This window comes from Puntigrus tetrazona, chromosome 2, assembly GCF_018831695.1.
Source record: "Puntigrus tetrazona isolate hp1 chromosome 2, ASM1883169v1, whole genome shotgun sequence".
Classification (NCBI taxonomy): domain Eukaryota; kingdom Metazoa; phylum Chordata; class Actinopteri; order Cypriniformes; family Cyprinidae; genus Puntigrus; species Puntigrus tetrazona.
The window spans coordinates 1242156-1263694 of NC_056700.1; the positions used below are offsets into that span (position 1 = coordinate 1242156).

At 38.4% G+C, this 21539-nt stretch overlaps 2 protein-coding genes across 4 annotated transcripts; one reads left to right on the forward strand and one right to left on the reverse strand.

Moving 5' to 3' along the window:
* Positions 1-2918: 2918 nt before the first annotated feature.
* On the reverse strand, positions 2919-5107 carry chst2a (carbohydrate (N-acetylglucosamine-6-O) sulfotransferase 2a). The gene has a single exon (XM_043218097.1). It carries the CDS (start codon positions 4586-4588, stop codon positions 3194-3196), a length of 1395 nt encoding a protein of 464 aa, XP_043074032.1. The 5' UTR covers positions 4589-5107; the 3' UTR covers positions 2919-3193.
* A 955-nt stretch (positions 5108-6062) lies between these two features.
* On the forward strand, positions 6063-20923 carry pls1 (plastin 1 (I isoform)). 3 transcript variants are annotated; one of them, XM_043218071.1, is made up of 16 exons: positions 6063-6274; positions 9053-9160; positions 9405-9565; positions 9685-9814; positions 10173-10305; positions 10414-10495; positions 11804-11969; positions 12130-12272; positions 12862-12957; positions 16566-16758; positions 18518-18596; positions 18733-18847; positions 19173-19306; positions 19974-20097; positions 20192-20316; positions 20428-20923. In XM_043218071.1, exons 1-16 carry the CDS (start codon positions 6205-6207, stop codon positions 20564-20566), a joined length of 1998 nt encoding a protein of 665 aa, XP_043074006.1. In that variant the 5' UTR covers positions 6063-6204; the 3' UTR covers positions 20567-20923. The 3 variants fall into 3 exon arrangements, with proteins under 3 accessions (XP_043074006.1, XP_043074020.1, XP_043074015.1); XM_043218085.1 differs by lacking the exon at positions 6063-6274 and adding an exon at positions 6875-7053; XM_043218080.1 differs by lacking the exon at positions 6063-6274 and adding an exon at positions 7436-8169.
* The last annotated feature ends 616 nt before the right edge of the window (positions 20924-21539 follow it).

The following is a 21539-nucleotide window of genomic DNA, read 5'->3' on the forward strand; positions in this document are numbered from 1 at the left end:
AATATGACAAAAGTTTTTAAAACATTAAACTCATATATAAACTACATATGTAAACTGAGTTTGACATTTTATTTATTCTCACCGAAGCTGTATTTAATTAGATAGTAACGTGATTTATTAATAATAATAATAATAATATTAATAAACAGCAAAAGATAAAATATTCATATTAAAATATTCATAAATATTCAGATAAAATATTCATATTAATTAAACATTAACCTACAACCTGTTTTGTTAAAAGCGCTATGTAAATAACAACGATTGATTAACTACAACTTTATTCGAAATTGTTTGTATTTTATGTTATAGTGTAATTAGATTAGAAAAATGTGGTAATGCTACAACTATTTAATATTCAGTTATTACTAATTACATTGTCATTGCTAGTCTTATTACATAATGAAATTGTTATAATTTAGGCATCGGAGCATATTGATTCCTAAGTTTCAATTTGTTTTATTCTATTGCTTCTTTATTTAATTACTAATTCTTTTCTTGATTGAAAAAGCCGTGTTTAATAAACTTGTAATAAACATGTAATATAATCATGTTCGATAAGATAAATCCTAAAGCCTTTCCGAGTGTATTTTCCGACAGAACATTAGGTTTTTCCATTGTTTTTCCAATATAGACTTCTGAAATGCTGGCATTCGGGCAACCAGCCAAGAGTCTTGAGGGTTTTTTAAAATCATGGATGTGTGTCTAAACATTTCGCTGGAAGTGTGTATTTACAGTAAACCCCCGGATGTCAAACATCCTGTGTTGCTGGAAACCTAACAGTGTCATTAGGAGGTCATAACACCTTCAGCGACATCCCAGAAGTCATTTCAGGTTTCTCTGTCACCTCGCGTTGGGTTTACAGCAGCGGGATAAGGGTACGGACATGGAGAAGCGCCAGGGCACTTGCCGGGGACCCACATTAACCGCCAACAGATCTTCAAGCCCAGCCATTCAACACCCACTCCACATCCGGCCCCCTGCCCCGACCCCTCAGGGGCCTCCCCACCCGCAGCTGCTGTATGTGAAGAACAGAGGCTGCTCTCTCGTGGTTTCCCATTGCTCTCTCGCACACTGCTGCAATAGCAACACCAGAGACGCTGCAGCCCGCTTCACAGAAGCAAGGGTTCATAGTCACTGGATACCCCTGAGAGACAGGCCGATTGTCTAAGATTTGCGGTCTACTACAGCTGACAGTTTAAAAAGCGTCTGCATCAGTGACACGTCGGGAAGAGAGCGGCTGCCATTGTTGCTTCCCTGATATTACAGACACCCGGCTCTTAAAATAGCTCTTGCACTGGTACAGACGTCACTATAGATGCGTAACGGTAACCTAGTTTATATACTAGAAAATGTGAAAACAGCTATTGGTGCAGCAAAGAACACACACACTTTTTTTGGTTCGTTTTTTTGAAAGAGGTCTTTTATGCTCGCCGAGGCTGTATTTAAAAACGGTAATATCGTAAATAACTGTATTTAAAGCTTTTATTTATCCCTGTGATTCAAAGCTGAATTTACAGCATATTTGCTTCAGTCGCTAACCCTTCAGAAACCACCAATATGGCGATTTTCGGTTAAAATAACATTTTAAAATACGCTAAATTACTTATTAACGTATTCTGTCATCAGTCGGAAACAGTAAATAATCCTAAATCCCAATGCTAAAGTATACCATCCACTGCATTTCTGCAATCATCGGAAATTTGTTGCATTCAAGCGAATTTGAATCTTTTAGACGTTTGCATCCCGTTCTCCTGCATTTGAATAGAAGTGAAAGAAACATTAAATGCAGCGTGACCTAGTTATACACGAGAAAGCACGATTTTCAATAAAAACGTGTCAATACGCCCTACGATTTAAATAACAAACGTACGATGCAAATGTGAAACCAGGAGTTGATAAACGCAACCGTCAATCCATAGTGAATCTTTTCAGACTTTCCGCAGAGTTTAACTTCAATGAAGGAAATGCAGATCGTATGTTAAAATATTTGCATGCTCTCAAAGCTGTGCTCTTTTGCTCCAAGGCAGGCTGTACTTGTGTCGGTGTACCCACGTGCCAACCAAACCCAGTTCAGAGAATCGCATACTGCGATCACAAATACATCTCCTCTTGGAATAAACCAGACTTGCATGCCGAAAAATGAGGCAAATTAAAACCTGCTAGATGTGTTTTAAGAATGCCGTTCTACAGGTCTCATTCGAATCACGGCACGGCAAAGAGTTACGATTCCTAAACTAACCTTACGTGTTTTAATGCCGACAATTCTGCATTATAAAAAAAGGAAACCCGAACTTCTTTTTTTACGGCCTCAGAAGCGGAAATGAAAGAAAGCATGCGACCGAGAGCGACTTGCACGCAGGATTTCTTACATAAACCGCATTAACGCAGTGATTGGGTCATTCATGTTACGCAGCAGCTTTGAAGCTCCCTAGCTTGTAAGCATTTCTATAAAGGAGTGCCGAAAAATCGAATATTAGGTCGGGCTCAAGCACCTAAATTTTAATTAGATCTTACATGACAGATAAGTCAACTTACGGTTTATGATTTCTGTCATTTCGTCACAAAAGACGGAATGCTGAGCGTACAAACCGAATAACAGCACAAAACATAACTGCTGTTTTCTTGATGAAAATAATTTCATTTCCTGAAACAAGATGTCATTGGCTTTTGTCAGTTAGTTTTGATGGACATGTCTTCGTATGCGTATTTATTTGGTTAAGCTATACTTTTAAGCTATATATTTTTTTAAAAAGTAGACTTAGCTTAGCTGCGATATTGGGATGAAAAGAAAACTAACATGATTTCCATCTTTAAAAGCTGTTTAATATTCCGTCACTTGATGTGGACTTGATGTGGACGCGTAACAAGAACGACCCGTTTAAACTGAGTTCAACTAGACACGCAGTGCTAAATGGTTTGATTAAATAAATATCTTGGCGTAGCTTTAATGATCAAAGACACATCGTACACAAAGTATTTCTTTTTCTGTTATTTGGTCAAACATGTGGTGATGCACAGACGATATTCTGGTCCCGACATACAATAAGTGGCTGTGCACAGTATGATGCAAACAGATACATTCCACTGAGCCATTAAGCATCGAACATAAATAACAGTTTGTACAGAACGAGTATCAGGCTGTCCTCAGCACAAATGCAAAACATCAAACGTCTTTGGCGGCGACGGCGGTTCATATTTTGGGCACTGTCAATAAGGGTCTGCTCAAATCCTTAGCCTCCCCGGCCGTGCGGACGCGCAGGTATCCCAGCAGAGACATGGCATGCTGACAGTACTCCTCCACCTGTCTGATCTGCTGGTAGTTCAAAACAGTTCTCCACGCGCTGGCTGCTTGCGTGGCGTTCCTGGATGACACGATGAACGGTTTGGTGGAGGCGTTGGGTCCCGTGGTCATGTTCATAGCAAAGATTTCAATGTCGTGATTGGCCGAAAGATTAACGAAGCGGTAAACATTCCGAACAGTTTTAACGGGGTTCTCCACCAGGTCCTCGTAGCGCACCGTCATGTATTTGCCTTTGAACCAGGTGGGAGGGTGAAGAGCGGTTTTCAGAGTTCTAGACATTTGCTCGCAGATCACCTCCATGGCTCCGATGGAGTGGTAATCCGAGCCGTCTTTTTTGTTCATTTTGTGGTTGGGGTCCACGAATGGCACGCGGCGAAGCTTGGGGTCTCTGCTGCGCACGACCTGCAAATTCTCCCGTATGAGTCCGTGCCGGGATTTGATCCTGGAGTTGGCCACCGCCCTGGGGTCTCGCACCAAATGGATCACTTTCAGATTCAAAGACGGGTCCTCCATTAGGGGCGCAAGCACGTTGACGTCCAGAATGCGAACCCCCTTGATCACGATAGTGTTGTACTTCAGACACTCCTCTTCCAGCATCTGAAGGCTCTGCGGAGGGCACTTTCTACACACTTTTTCGTCCACCATTCCCACCACATCCTTCCTGTAGGACGTGCAGAAGGGGTAGGAGCAGATGACCTTGTTTATAGCGGCCCCAAACAGTCCGAGAGTGGTTATGTTCTTGCCCCCTGGGCTGTTGTAGAGCTGAAAAACAGAGAAGTCGCACCTGTAAAGAGAGCTTAGCATGTCCCTGGCTGCTCCTTGGAGGGACACGGCGTCCCCCGGGTACAGCTTCTGCCAAATGTGCCACATGGGCTCGTACAAAAAGAACACATCGGGGTTTTGGTTGAAGAGCTCCCCGAAAAACGACGAGCCGGACCTCCAAGTGGTCAGGACGTACACCAGCTGCCTTTTCTTGACCTGCGGGGCTTTGTAAAGGTAGCGGATGTCTGATCTGCTTTGGAAGTTCACTCCCTGCATGGGCTGGTTGCATTGCTGTGGCTCTTTGGTCCATTTGTAATTAGCCAGGTTCAGCATGGTCAAGGCCACCAGCAGAAAGTAGGCCAGAAACATGATTATTTTCTTCCGCCGTAGCACTTTCATCACAATTCCAGGGTTGGCGATTATTTTGGTGTGGTTTCGAGCGCAAGACTTGTGTTTCCTTCCAAAGCCAGCATTCTTCTCCCATGGTGGTGTGAATTTTAGAGGGTAGGGTTTGTTTTTCATTTATGACACAAGAGAGCCGGTGATGTCCCGAATAGAGCTGCAGTGTCTCACATGCAGCGACGATGGCACAGAAGAAAGCGTGACATCTGCCCCAAGTCCACGCAATCGATTATCGATTAGGTGATGCGTGGGAGACGAGGGGAAGCCCGACACTCCAAAATAGAGACGAAACGAAAACAAACCGCACTGCAATGCGCAGGCTTTCATTCGGATGCCAGACTAAGGATGCCGGTCATGTTATTTCGCGGTACGCAAAGCTAAGTCGAGCACATCTCGTTTTGCTTACCGACGGAAAGCGGAGGGGGATTCATCCCGATAACATTTTGCTTCCAGGGCTCGCGCTGGTGGAAAATGGCGATATACGTGCGCGCGCGATCATTAGCGCTCAAAAGAGAGGGAGAGCCGTCATCAGAAAGTTCCTTTTAAAAGCACCGATTCAAAAGAATAGCCATCTCCCGTTAGAGTGGTACCCAGCCTCTGCTCTGTTGTCCGGGCGTACGCTATAACTAATTGTACCGCACGAATTACACGGCAGCAAAGGACCACAAGCCCCACCTTCTGTAAGCGCTGATTGGTGGAGTGAAGAGCGTCTTGGCTTCTTCCAATGACGCTATTGGTTCGTTTCGACATCTGTCAAAATCACACTCTGGTCACACACAGACAGTTAAGAACCCATAGCAACATCCACTATATATCACGAAGTAAAACATTTGGATATTTCATTCACTTTATTCATGACCTATTATAATTTTGATTTACGAAGTATCAAATATTTATGATTCTTTGCATTTCAGGACGTGTTTAGAGATTTTCCGTAGATGCTATGTGTTTAGGACTTTTTTCAAAGACGCGCCATTAATATAAAGTCATGTATTGTGCATTATATTGTTGTTATATTGTATTAATATATCCATAGTATACAGTGCGACCTCATGTTTTTGAGGAATGTTTTTAGACTTTTATTTATTACTAGGGTCTCTGAGCCGGACTCGGTGTGGTTTCTTGTATTTGTAAAAGCTGAAAACCACACAGCATTGAAACGGAACCCTTGAGATTAAAATCATTGGAAGCAGAATTATGTTACATAACTCAAGAACAATGGCATAGTGATAGTTAATTTAAGACTACAACTGCATTTCTTTGTGCTTAGCGCCACCTGCCGTTTTCCCCCTCACGCTGTTCCCTCCGATTTTTGTCTGCTACATTCAAAACTCAAACGTATTAAGGAATAATTCAGATTTATAAAACAAAAAGGTGCTATTATTCACTCTATGAGCCTCTCACGTGTGCCTGTGAAGGGAGATTAGGTTAATACAGTAGACAGGCCGTTGCAGCAGAGCATTAGGCTGGAGTCCTGCCATACTGTGAAGCAAGTTATTGCTTCAACCCACTCCACAAAAAAAAAAAAAAAATAAAAAGTGGCATTGTGTGGAAACATTGTTGCACAGAAGGGTTGCAGGCTCATTTCTTTCTCTTTCTGTTCTTCTCTCGTGGCGCTGTCCTCACCAGTACTACATTCATTCATTCAGCATGAGCAGTGTGTGATTTTAATGTGATTTCCAGATACATCTGAGTATTTTTTTTTTAGCTGTTTAGATCTGCATTAGAAGAAAAACATGGCACTAATCACAAGAGGACTCCACAGGGTATTCATCTGGACCAAGAGACCAAATAACACATTTACAGGTGAGAGATCATGCCTGTTTTATTTCTTTATTTTCTGACTGATGTTTCATGTAATGGTGTTTTTCTGCAGTGGCTAAAGGCCATTTTCCTTTCCATACGTGTATCACAGAAATGTAATCTAATATAACTATATTAGTCCACAGTAAAAAAAAAAAAAAAACGATATTAATTGCATATTATTATTATTATTAAATACAAGAATAGAATGAGACCGTTCACTACTACAACTACTAATAATACATATATTATTATTATTATTATTATTATTATTATTATTGGTTTTTTCACTATAGTGGCTGAACACTCTCAGTTTTGTCTTACCCTAACGAAGCAGCTCCATTAAACACAAATGCAAAATGTAAAATGAAACTACATAAACATAACCCCCGTAACATGCACTGTCCACTGAATTAACATTTCCTTAAACTAGAGGAATTACTGGTGACATCCTTAACCCACGGCCCACAGCAACGGCCTTGGAAATGTGGTAACCGATCCTCTTCTCAGAGCAATTAATAATGCAGGTGGCAACCCAAAGGCTGATGAGTCTCTTAAAGGAGGGAGCGCAGTATTGGGTATCAGTGAAACATCCTTGGGCCCTGAAACGGCTGCTTCTCCATCCGTTCATTCATCCGAAATAGTTTTTAAAAGACCTTGTTTTAACTAAGGAGAGCAGAATATGCTTTGCCTCTTTATTATGGACTGTTCAAAGCTCTTTTAGTGCCTGTGAACTGTTGCCTGGATCTCTTAAAAACAGGAAGTGAGGAGCTTTGCAAGTGGTAAGTTATATAATGTTTCTTTAAGAGTTTGTTTCACCGACTCATGCTTGCATGCATCGCAGCGTATTAAAAGTGTATTCTTTTTTGTCCTCTGGCAAATATTGTTCTTTTCTCCCTATTTTCGGTGCTAACGTGCGTTTTATCACACTGTTTACATCATCTGTTTACATGTGAAGTCAATCATGTTAGAGTAAAGAATGTTTTCGTTCTAGTTTTTCTCTCAAAGTTCAAAGTGGTTAAAGTCCAATCAATTTATTATCACAGATTATGAGTTCGGCACCATTTTTAAAATTTAAATGACATTTTTTTGCATCAATCCAGTATTTTGTAGCCTTTTTAATCTACGCTTGAATTGCTTTTGTAGAGGTTCGATCATAAAATGAGGTTTTACTTTGGTTTCTTTACGTCGCGCCATGTGCTGTATTGTTTAGGGTCATGCTTAAAACATGAAGGTCTGCTGTCAAACATCTGTCAGCTGAGGTTTCTTGTTCGGTCTCCAGTGAGCTCAACGGTGCCGAAGGGACGCTGAAGCGGTAGAACACTATTTTCCAGCTCATTCTCATGTTTTATTGGCGATTCCTTCCTTACCATCATCGGGTCAACCGATAAGGTCCGATCATAATACAGGAGACTATCGTGAGATAAAGCTTGCCTCCCGTGCTTTCGTTCTGCTTCTTTATCTAATCACTCAGTTAAACAGCTCTTTTCCCCGTTAATCTAGGCTGTGTTTGTGTCTGCGTATTACGCATTGAGCGTCGAGCTAGTAACAAAACCAGCCAAAGTTATGCAAAGCCGTTTTGTCAGGTCGCAAAGTTATTGGCAAGCCTCAAGTGAACGAACCGTGGTGTACTCACAAATACCAAGTGTCATGACAGCTTCAGCTGACGCAGCGTTCGGCTGGGCGTTAAACGTTAACTCCGGACCTGTGCTAGTACGAAGCCATCGCCTTTAACAGACGTTACGGGCCAAAGGTCTCTTCCCTTACCTAACACATCCTCACGAGCTCCACGAACGCTGTGGGAGAGGACAGACGGCGCTGTCAAGGTCTCGACTGGAATATTAGCATCTTTTTGCCAGGTTAATCTCAAGTTCAGTCTCGAGACTTTTAGGAGAAAGGTATGGTTTTCGTATAATGGGAGCATTCGTGAAGCTTTGATTTAATTCATTGTCTTGTCGCGTCGAAATATACTGATTTCGCTGATGGTTTCGCGTTTATTAGCCTTCGTATTCGCAGTATGCTGTTTAGTCACTTTTAATTCTTTGATTGATAATTAAAGACTTGAATCTGGGGGTCTGACATAAAATACTGGCTGACATGTCTTCTAGCGTTTCTCTAATTCTTTTGTGTGGTGTCATGCTGCTTTTATGGTCTCATATTATTTGCACAGTACTTTAAAAATGCAGTTATTGCACCTTTTACATGAATGATTTTAAATGAGTGAGGTAAAGACAAATTTAGAGTCATAAGCTTTTCATTTTCTTCTTTGAATGTTTGAATGAATTCCTAATTCATTTGATTAACAGTGAAACAAAAGTCAAAAAAGATTATTTATTTCAAATAAACACTGAGCCGTGTGATCCTGGTTTTCACAAAACATGAATAAATTGATTAAAATATGAATAAATGTTTATCACATCATATCATAATGATTTCTGAAGTAGCACGTGAATGTCTGCGAGAAAATTCTGCATTGCATCACAGGAATAAATTCAATTTGACAGTATATTAAAATAGAAAACAGTTACTATAAAAATGTTTCACAATATTTCAGTTTTTGCTATATTTGTAATAAAACTAATAAAGATTTGTTAGCTTAAGAAACTACTTCTTCTTACAAACCCCACGCTTTTGCATTGTATAACGTGCATCAACTGCTCGTCCGTAACTGCATGTGTTTTTACCAGTTGTGTCCACCATGGATTTGCTTATCATAGAGATACAGCTGTGGGCAAACAGCGCATATAGCACACAAACTCTCTGTGTGGACTTTTTTGGCAGGTCTTTTGCATGGTGAGAACTGCTGCAGGGAGAAAAGCATGGAGAGCAAAGTGACGCAGATCTCCCGAGAAGATCTGGAGGACCTGAGAGAGGCTTTCAACAAAATCGGTTAGTCGCATCCTGTCTGAATCCAGTAGTTTTAGTGTGCGTTGAAACGTGTTCGAATCATCTGACTTGCTGCTTGTCAAACATTACCAAAACTGCAATGACTGGCTACATAAATGTCTGTTTTTATGGCTGAGCATTGCAATTCTACGCAAATAATATATCATTTTTATGGAACACCGAAGTATTATGGTCAACTTTAGCTTCGATGGATGACTGTCATGAGAAACTCGTTCATTCATTGCAGATATCGATAACAGTGGCTATGTGAGCGATTTTGAACTTCAAGAGCTCTTTCGAGAGGCCAGCTTTCACATTCCGGGATACAAGGTACGAGAGATTGTGGAAAAGTTCATGGCAGGTGACACCAACAAAGACGAGAAGATCAGTTTTGAAGAGTTCGTTGCGGTAAGCCTGAATATGAGTTCGTGTCTTATCTTGAGATGTTGGTGAGCTGGTCAAAGTGCCTGAACGTGATCTGATTGTGTCACACTCTTTGAAAGCTGGGATCTCGCTTAATTCTTCAGATATACCAAGAAATGAGAAGCAAAGAGGTGAGAGAAACTTTCCGCAAGTGCATCTCCAGGAGGGATGGGATTCGTTCGTTTGGAGGAACATCAAAGATCTCAAGTGAAGGAACTCAGCATTCTTACTCAGGTGGTGGCGTTTGCATCCCCCGAGGAGTCAATAAGAAACAATAATGTGCTTTAGTTATGTTCTTACTACATGTTTCCGCTTATTATAAAGAAACGTTTTGTTCATTACCAGCTTCGCCCACCTCCATTCTGCCATGTAATGCCCCACTTTCAGCATCCAATGAATTCCTGCTGGTTAAAATCAAGTCATATTGTCATATTGAATATACTGTTTCTTTTAGACAAGGATAAAAATAGCAGTAAAAAAATGAAAACCATCAAATCTAAACCATTTGAAATGGTATTTGTCAATGAATGACCCCTGACACACGTGGGCCAAATGTCGATGTGTAATGTTTTGTTTTTGAACCCGTTCACAGACGAAGAAAAAGTGGCCTTCGTGAACTGGGTCAATAAGGCTTTGGCGGAAGATCCCGACTGCAAGCATCTGATCCCGATGGACCCAGAGACTGACAGCTTATTCAAATCTGTGAAAGACGGAATATTGCTGTGGTAATATAAGACGTTCGTAATGTTGTGTAATGTTTGCTATTTTGTTAAACGCTATTATCATTCATCACAGTTACTGGTGAATAAGAACTCTTGTCTGTTTCTTTACAGCAAAATGATCAACCTCTCGCAGCCGGACACCATTGATGAGCGGGTCATCAACACGAAGAAATGCACTCCATTTACAATGACGGTAAGCACTCTCACTTTTGCTATCGTTGTGGGAACATTTTGTCTCCAGAAGAAAAATATATTACATAATCAATATATTGCACGTCAAAATCGTGTTTTGTTTTTGTTTTGCATAAGCAATTACTGCATTTAATTTTCCTTAATCAGAGTTAAACTGTGATTAATAAACAAAAAAATAAATGGACCAAAACAAACACTTATTTTTACATTTATATCAATATTTTAGTGTAATATTTGTGTTGATACAATTTAAATATATATTTTACACAGTACACTAATAAAAATTGTATTTTTACATTACAATAATAAATATTTTTACACTAAAAAGTATTTTTTTTCTACTTTTCTATAAATATTATTTTCTTTACTCCGAATATTTAAACATATTTAACACGTTTATTTTATTTGTGGGTGAAATATAAGCTAGACGTGCTCCTGACTAGTTTTTTTAAAATGACTGCAATGCACTTTATGTATCTTTTATATTGCAGTGTGCTATTAAATTATCTTTAAGACCTGTTAACACTCATTTCTGGCTGAAATATGACCTAGACATGTTCTAAACTAGTTTTTTTAAGATAACCTAAATGTGTTTTATCTCTCTTTTGTATTGCTGTGTGCTATTAAATTATCTTTAAGTTCCGTTAACACTTAGTACGATAGCTATATAGATATCACTATACTGCTATAGATATAGCTATATAGATATAATGCTGACATAAGCATACACATCACTATAGGATGATGCTGTATTTATCTTTTTAATGCATCATTGTATGAATACAATGCAGATACATAAAAATAAATAAGAATATTTTTAAATTGAAAAAGACAAGGAAGCAAGGAAACATAGTTTAATGTTTAACTTTTTCAGTACACTTTATATTTAAATCTACAAATATTTAAATATATTTCTTTTAAAAATGTAACTTATTCTTGACAGGTTTTGAGAGATTCATCATAATGCACGTTCTATACGTTTATCATCTTTAAGACCCATTCACACTGAAGCTATATAGATAGCACTATCTATATATACCATCCATAACATCACACCATAATGTTATGTTTATTATAAGCGTGTGCTGCAGTTTGCTCATCTGTCATTTTAATGCTCCAGCTTTAATTCAGGTGGATTCTGATTGGCTGTCAGTGTTAATTAGTTATTAGTTAGTTATTTGTTTTCTTACTGTTAGCATTCTAGCAGAATTAGAACGATTATTAACAATAATGTGAAAGCATCCTTCATATAAATTATGTGTGCATTATATTTTGACATTAAATAGTTGGATCTGTTAATTTTCTGCAGGAGAATTTGGTGCTGGCTCTAAACTCTGCATCGGCTATCGGATGCACGGTGGTCAACATCGATGCTCAGGACATGAAAGCAGGAACCCCTCACCTCGTGCTTGGCCTCCTCTGGCAAATCATAAAAATCGGCCTCTTCGCTGACATTGAAATTTCACGCAACGAAGGTCATTACAGCATAAATTGGGTTTTTTATAATCACGGTGCTGTACAATGGGGTGCTGATTGCTGCCATAAATAAATAAAAGCGTGCGTGTACGTGGGTGAATGATTTACCTCTCTTAAGAGGTTCCACTAACACACGTCTGTTTATTTATGCGTCTGTAGCTCTAATTGCTTTGCTGGATGAGTCAGAGGAGCTCGACCACCTGATGTCTATGTCCCCCGAGGACCTTTTGCTGCGATGGGTCAACTATCACCTCAAAGCCGCCGGCTGGGAACCAATCAGAAATTTCAGTGATGATATTAAGGTAGTTAAAAAATAAAGACAAAATTATATATATATATATATATATATATATATTGCAAATAGCATAGATGAAGGTAACATATTTTCACAATTCAAAGCATATTTCTTGTAAACCTTTAAAAGGATTAACAGATCAAGGATAACTAATATATTTAGATTTAAGAAATATATATATATATATATATATATATATATATATATATATATATATATATATATATATATATATATATATATATACACACACACACACACACACATATATATATATATATATATATATATATATATATATATATATATATATATAGCTAGGCTTTTATACTGCCTGTAGGCTTTCATACCTAAGCCTGTGATTAATTTACTCAGCAAATGGCTTGTATTTTTTATATATTATATAAATATATAAAAAGTATAAGCCATATGTGTTATTTGCTGAGTAAAATAATCACAGGCCTAGATATGAAAGCCTACAGGCAGTATAAAAGCCCGGCTTTTGATCTGGTTTGACATCAAATCCTTTGAGCTGTCATTTGCATGTCAGTTAAGATTGACTTATGCAACTAAACAGAGCCTTTTTCTGCTCTCAGGACTCCAGGGCATATTTCCACCTGCTTAATCAGATCTCGCCTAAAGGAGACGGGGATGACGAGATGAGGATCGACATTGACATGTCTGGTTTCAATGTAAGTCATTCTGAATGTTTGGTCAGTTGCCTTTTTACTGACGAAGTCAACATGCTGATTTGTTTCCTGTGTGAGCGTTTGCTGCAGCACTTAATGACATGATGTAGTGCAGATAAGAAATAGGCCGACTTTTTGATACCCAACACTGACTGCTGCCAAAACAAAGTCAAAGGAAATATGAGCACAAAAACAACACGTCAAGTACCTTAAGAAGGGAGAGTGGTTATGAGTGACAGGTTTGTTTTTGTAAATTGGAATTGGGCAGATTTATTTGTTTTTAGATTATGGAATATTTTTCAAAACCTTAACGCCTCAAAACACAACACAGGCCTTGAAAAAGGCAACATTACTAGTACTATTTTTGGTTACACTTTATTATAAGGTGTCCTTGTTACAGTGTAATTATATATTTAAGTACTGAGTAATATTAATTAACTACATGTACTTACTATATGGTTAGGGACAGGAATAGAATTAGGGTTACTTGTATGTAATTATGCATAATTAATTGTTATTTTAATGGTAAGTACTAATGTAGGGCACCTGTGTAATAAAGGGCACCTTAAAATTAAGTGTTATTTTGAAACCCTTGAGCCTATGTACTTAATTTATTATGCATTGATAGTAATATGCTAAAATACCATGAAGAACACACTATCACAATTTACTTATATGAAAATACTTTTTTAAAAATCTTTCTAAAATTAGATATATCAAATAATTGTATGGAGTGTTTTTTTCATGACAATAAACCACACTGATACTACGATAACTGTCAACATAATGCAATTAAATGTTTTACTTCTGAGGTGGGTTTATAAGTTATTCTTCATGGTGATTCTAATTATTATTGACAACTCAAATGACTTATTGAATTTTACTCTAAAACTGGTGAAAGTATTGTTTTAAAATGATTTAATGGTCACTAACAATCACCTAGAATAACATCTCGATTACGTATGTAACCCTCGTTGCTTGATGGAGGGCACGGAGATGTTATGTCACGAAGACAGATTGGGGTCTTGCTTGGAGCCATGATTTGCTCTGATTAAGTGAAAATGCCAATGAAATTTGGCAAGTGTTTAATTAATCCTGAGCCACTCTCCGTCACACGGGTATAATTAGGCAACAGGTGTAATCACTCATCAGATTTTGCTATGGAGCCGAGAACTAGTCCATGTTACCCAGTTATGGTTCAAGGTTGTGGCAAGTGGACATAACGTCACAGTTGCAACCAAGATGTTCCCTATCTGTCAGTCACCAGTTATGACATGACGACAAACGGGGGTCTGTGGAAAACCCCACAACCTGAACCTTGTTACAATATTGTTGCATTACAGATGTTGTCAAACAAATACCATGCAAAGTTCATAACCTTCGCATAACCTTCTCATAACCCCAGAGCAAATTCAGTGACCTTGGTACCGGCAGGGACCACAGGTGAATACATCACCACTGGAGGAGCCAAACCACTGTTCCCGATAAAGAATTATTTTCTTTAGAGAAGGAATTTCATTCAACCGCATCTTACTGCAGGGAGGTGACATGTGGAGACCCAGATATGGGCTGACCCAGTTGGGGCAGTGCAACATACGAACTAAGCTGTGACAGGTCCTATCCAAGGAAGGGGAGGATCAACTGACAGCAGAGACAGACTTTCGAAGGGGAATCACGGGTTTACCGAGGAGGAAACCTTGCTGTGGAAGAATACACATGTGGGATTACCGGTAGGGAATCAGCCAGATGGGCACCTGGCCAAGTACATGGGCTGACCGGAGACCAGAGCAAGCAATGACAGTACTGGGCCTGGGGTCAGACTCCTACGGCAAGGATACTCAAACAGGGTTTGATGTAACTTACTGGAACAGTGGATAGGCGCTCACATCCCCTGTTAGGGGAATGGCGCAGCAAGCATAACACCAGCCAGTTCTTCCCAACAATTACCTGTTACCCAACATACAGGCAGAAAATGGCTCAGCGCGAAGACTGTAGAATCTCATGAATGTATTCTGTGTCACCCAGCCCACAGCTCTACAAATGTCCACCAGAGAGGTGCTGTGCATCAACGCAAAGGACGAGGCAACATTCTGAGGGAGTGAGCTCTTACATCCAGGGGGCACGGCTCACCTTGGGCCTAGTACGCCAAGATGATGGCATCCAATATTCAGTGAGCCAACCTATTCTTGGAGACTTCCCTTTCTGCTGACCTCTGTAACAGACAAAGAGCAGCTCGGAGCTTCTGAAGCTGAGATCAATCTTTCCCAAGGATTGGCCGTCCAATGCATCGAAATAGGGGCTGCAAACACTGCCACTTACACTTTCAAGGTGGAGGGTGACAGCACTACTCACTAATCACTTCTAAACACTAGTTTGCGAACAGACTCCACTTCAGTGCATAGGCCTGCCTCGTGTCCACCACAGCCTGGTAGACTTCTCAAGTCTGCCACATCCCATCCAGAAGCCACACGTGGAAGTTGCAGAGGACGTAAGCTGTCGTGAGAGCATGTCGGCGGCTCGATTGAGCTCCCCCGGTATGTGGATGGCGCACAGCAATTTGAACTGCATCTGATTCCAAAGGAGGAGATGACGGGCGAGCTGTGACATGATTTATTGTCCATGCGGACCAACTAATGCCTGCCCTGCAGCAGTGGCCCGGAAGTGGCCGGAAGTGCCGCAAAACCAGATGCACTGCCCACAGCTCTAGGCAGTTGCCAAAGCAGACACAGCACAGGGCGGAGCAGGTGTTGAAGCCACAGAAGGGCACCCTCGGTGACGAGCAGATTGAGGCAGAACCCGTGGCGGAGCAGTGGCAGATTGCGTTGGATCGCCTCGGCCTGCTTCTGTACTTCCAGCTCTTCCTCATTGCAGCAGACATGAGCTCCGTGCAGCAGCATGCAACACTCCGAAGCAAAAACCTGATTAGTGGTTACACTATTTATTCCCACGTGACAGGGAGTGACTCAGAATTAGTTAACCTCTTACCAAATTTCATTGTCGTTTTCTCTTAATCAGAGCGAATCAAAGCTAGACTCCTGACAGCACATAACGGCCACAACAGGATTTGTATAAGCAACCACTTAAATTTCCTTCAGACATACTTGTATTATTTTAAAATTGTATTTTATTAATTATTTATTAGCTACTAGACATTTGAAAGTGTAAAATAAAAAAATGAAAAAATCTATATTTATATAGAAAAAAAAGTATAAAAAAGCTCATGCAAAACGATATTTTCAAGCCGTCCAAATTGCAATAAAAATGTAAAAATTTAATATGTCTTAATACTTTTCTACTTGTATTATTTTAAAATAGTTTTTTATTTATTTTTATTAGCTTCTGAGCATTTGAAAGTGTAAAATAAAAAAATTCTATATTTATATAGGGGAAAAAAGTATAGAAAAAGCTCATGCAAAACAGAATATTTTCAAGCCAAAGAAAGTGACTCAGAATACTGAAGGTGGGTGTAAAGTGTATTGTTGGTATAGTTACACCCTCATATTGTCCTATTATTGTGCTACAGAACATCCATTAATCACGTAGTGGCAGATGTCTTCTAGATAATTACTTCAGATCTCTGCTTCTTTAGATTTAATAACGGTCTGTTTCAGGAGAGTGATGATGAAAGGCGAGCAGAGCTGATGCTGAAGCAGGCAGATCGTCTGGACTGCAGACAGTTTGTCACTCCCAAAGACGTGGTGGCAGGAAACCAGAAGCTCAACATGGCCTTTGTAGCCAATCTTTTCAACATGTACCCGGCCTTGAACAGACCCGCCAGTAATGGCATTGATTATGCAATTGAGGGTGAGTTGTATTATTTTTATATAGGAACATGCCAAACACGTGATGAAAGCAAGGTGTTCTGTATGCAGCCTGGGGCTTGTTGACTGCCCGTGATGAATGATTCTGCGTTATCTTTGCTCTACATCTGAGCTCACATCCTGTCTGAATTACCAAGCACGTATTTCCTATGATCAAAACAAGAAACATACTCAGACAACTACATGAAAGCTTTTAATGCATTCATAATAGCATACAAATGATCCTATTTGAATCTTTATTTTGCAATTCATCCATATATATATATATATATATATTATTGTGTATATATTATATATATATATATATATTCATTTTTGCATTTCATTCCATTATATATATATATATATATATATATATATATATATATATATATATATATATATATATATATATATATATATAAAATCATCTTCTTTATTATTATTATTATTATTATTATTATTATTTCTAACACAAATCTGTATATAATAAAAATGATAACAATAATATTTTATTTTATATTTTTTATATTTTTAATTTTTGAGAATTATTTTTTCTTATTTAGTTATTTGTGTGCAGAATTTGTATTATTATTGTGGCTGTTGTTGTTTCTGACAAAAACTGGATGGTGATGATAATAATACATGTATGATTATCATTATTAAAGTAATTAAGTCAAAGAAGTTGAAGAAGTCGAATAAGAAGTTCTCAAAGTAAAGTAGAAGAAGTCAAAGTTAAATAAGGTGAACAAGGAGTCAAGGAAATCATAGTCCCTCATCACAACCCAAGTTTAATTTATAAAGCCCGGTAACAAATAGGAAACATTCAAATGTAAAGTGACTTAAAATTAAGGTTTGAAGATATTCCGTTACAGCTTACGTTTCATGAATACATAATTACTGAGCTGATCTTATCAAGACGTTCCGCTGTTTCATTGGCGAGTTAAAGCTGCAGTGTTCAGAGCGAGCGGCAGGGGGCGTGCTGCGACTGCGCTGCAGGGTCACGTGACGGCAGTAATTGGAGGTGATTGGGTTAATCTCCCCGTCTGTTTATCTCTCTTCTGTCCCGTTGATCTGATTGTTCCTTTTTCTTCTCCTTAAAAACAGTACTCTGTCATAAAGCCTACACATAAGCAGGTTTGCCAGAATGCGAGCCCGCCTTTTTTTTTTTCTTCCATTTACGTTGCAAAGAGAGATAAATGATAATTTTATCGTCATGCCCTTGGCTCCGTTCATAACGATATTTATTCACCTGCGCCGCCTGGCTTTATTGTTAATCATGACAAAGGTCTATTGTGCGAACTAAGAGAATATTTACCTCAGAATTATGCAACAGACCATCACCATGTTATCATTCAGATTTAAAGCGCTTTATTTAAAACGTATTAACCAGGACTTTATATGATTTTCACTGTAGCTTTTTTACATTTAGCTTCCTACCGAGTTCACTTTTATGAATACAAACCGTTTAAGAATCCTTATGGTTATAACACCACGATCATTAGCATACGACCACCCCCAAATTTTCTCATCAAGCACTTAGTTTGTCTTCTGAACACAATTGAACATAGAAAATGTGTCGGGGGTTTATAGAAAACTAAATAAATTTGGGGTGGAGTAACCCTCTAATCTGTCAGTCAGCAATCATAAAGGTACGGTAAGGTATAAACACGGGCGTTCAGTTAAAACAAATAGATAAATGCATCTAAAATGCATAATAATCTACGGAATTAGATGTAACGGTGTTATGTCGTCGGCTACAGGGGAAACGAGAGAGGACAGGACGTTCAGAAACTGGATGAATTCTCTGGGAGTTACTCCACATGTCAACCACCTGTACAGGTAACTATTGTATAATAATATAACATGCAGATATAACATGGGGTTATGAATTACTTCCTGACAAATCAGAAGTGTATTCGTTGTCTTTACTTATAACAAAAAAAGAGAAGTTCATCATTGCTATCTTCTTCTCCAGCGATCTGCACGACGGTCTCATCATTCTTCAGCTGTATGAGAGAACCCAGGTTCATGTTGACTGGACTAGAGTCAATAAACCTCCCTATCCAGTACTGGGATCCAACATGAAGAAGGTTTGTGTTGAAGGTTTACATTTGAGTTACACAAGTACAAGGCTGAGCCGAACGGCTGGGTCACATTTTTTCCCTCACATTAATAACGGGTCAAAAATATGTTGTTTCTGACAGCAAATTAAATAAGACTGCATTGCAACTTGTTGAATTTGTGTCCCTGCTGAAATGACTTGCACAGCTGCCTCAGGGCACCAGCTAGCTGCCTTTAGAATTCAAAACGCACGCTTTATTCATCAAAAATGCTATTTATGTAAGGAGACCTGCAGTTGTTAGGGTTGAATTATACATGTCATGTTAATTTGGTTGACATATGTTTGTTTTGTAGCTTGAGAATTGTAATTATGCGGTCGCACTGGGCAAAAAGGAAGCAAAGTTTTCCTTAGTAGGAATCGGTGGTGAGAATATCAATGAAGGAAGCTCCATGCACACTCTTGCATTGGTCTGGCAGCTAATGAGAAGGTACTTTATTTTTACAGTATAGGTTTCAACACAGTCTCGTGACATTTTGTAACTATTTTACATTTTGTCGAATTTAGGGAACATTCCTACAAATTTTTATTAATCTGATACATTCTTTTCTTCTACTTGCTTTCTTGTTTTTTTAAGGGGTAGACTTTTAACTATATATTATATATATATATATATATATATATATATATATATATATATATATATATATATTTTTTTTTTTTTTTTCTTTCGTGATTCATTTAATCCAAAATAAGTTTCTGTTCGCATAATATGTATGTGTGTACTGTGTATTTTTATATTTTTATTAAGTATTTATAAATAAAAAAATTATGTAATGCTCATATAGTAAATATATTTGTATATAATAGAAATTATTATGAATGTAAGTACATGCATTTAAATAGATGTAAATATTTTCTGAATATATACTGTATCTGTGTGCTTTTATATATACATAATAAATTAAAATGAGTACACAAACATATTATGTAAATAAAAACTTTCATTGTGGATGAAATTAATCGTGATTAATCATTTGACAGCATATATATATATATATATATATATATATACACACACACACACATTAATTATGTATATATATATATGACATGAATTATTTTGTCAGTTCATTACAAATGAATAATTCCTGCAGGTACACACTAAAGGTTCTGTCTGACATCGGTGACGGGGAAAAAGTCAGTGACCAAGTAATTATCGACTGGGTTAACAACACCTTGAAACAAGGCCAGAAAGACTCGCATATTAACAGCTTCAAGGTGAATCCCATGCACTATCAAAGAATTCAATATCAGACATGTCTAAGTTTAAATGTTTTTTCACTTAAACCGTCTATGTAACGTATAATTCCAGGACAAATCAATCAGTACTAGCCTTCCGGTGATTGATCTGATCGACACCATCATGCCCAAAGCCATCAAATACGAGATGGTGAAGACCGGCGATCTGACGGCAGAGGACAAGCTAAACAATGCAAAGTAAGTTCCCCCCACGGCTCCTCATAAATTACCCTGATACACATCTGACGCCAAATTGCCTGTTGTCTCGCCACCAGCAACCTTATCCGTATCTCTGCTTCCCACTCGCAGATATGCGATCTCAGTGGCGCGTAAAATCGGAGTCAGGGTGTACGCCCTGCCCGATGACCTTGTGGAGGTCAACCCCAAGATGGTGATGACGGTGTTTGCATGCCTTATGGGGAGAAGCTTGAAGAAAGTAGATGGCTGACCTTTCTTGAAGGACGCCGTCAGAAAGCACAACCCTCACTTTGCACTTTTTCTTCTCTCGACTTCCCTTCTGCCTCATTCACCAATACTTTCACGCATTAGTTTTTTTTTTTAAACATTTCTTTACGGATACTTCATCTTTGATTAATAGACCTCCTGTTAATTACGTTTCACTAATCGTTTCATTTCTCCCAGCTCATGCGCTACAAGTAGATTATTAAAAGTTGACGTTATTTTCTTAAAGGAACAGTTTACCCAAAAATGAAAGCGTGCGTTGCGTCACTGCGGTGAATGGGTGCCGTCAGAATGAGAGTCCTGACAGCTAATCCAGGCGAAAAGCTGCATGTTTCTAAGAAACAAATCCATTATTAAGATGTTTTTAACTTTAATCTGTCACTTAAATTAAATACATGTCCATAATTTAAGACATATTTATTTAAGTTTTTGGTTGTAAACAGATCTGTGCATATTTCTCTCCCAATTCAGACAAAACTTTTCACTGAAGAAAACAATATTAGAAATGGAGGACACATATTTAGCCAGAAGTAATGGTTTCAAGTTAAAAATGTCTCGATGGATTTGTCAGTTCAAACTAGTTTAAAGTTAGTGGATTGTTTGTGGATTATTGTAATATTTTTATTTTTCTTTCATTCTGACGGCACCCATTTACTACACAGGATTTATTGCTAATATAATGCTACATTTTTGATGAAGATACAAACTCATCTACATCTCGGAATTTCAAGGAAATTTCGATTTTTGTGTTAACTGTTCTTTAATAATTGTGAATAATTGATTTGATTTATTCATTGACTCATTAAAACGATTCTTAAAGTTGAGCCAGATTGTAAATAGTTGGATATTTTTACATAACGCAAATAAAGGTGCACCCAAGAAATATTTGAGCCGTGTAGATATCTGCACATTCATTCAGTTTGTTATTTAATCAGGCTTAGATGCAGCTGGCAACCTGT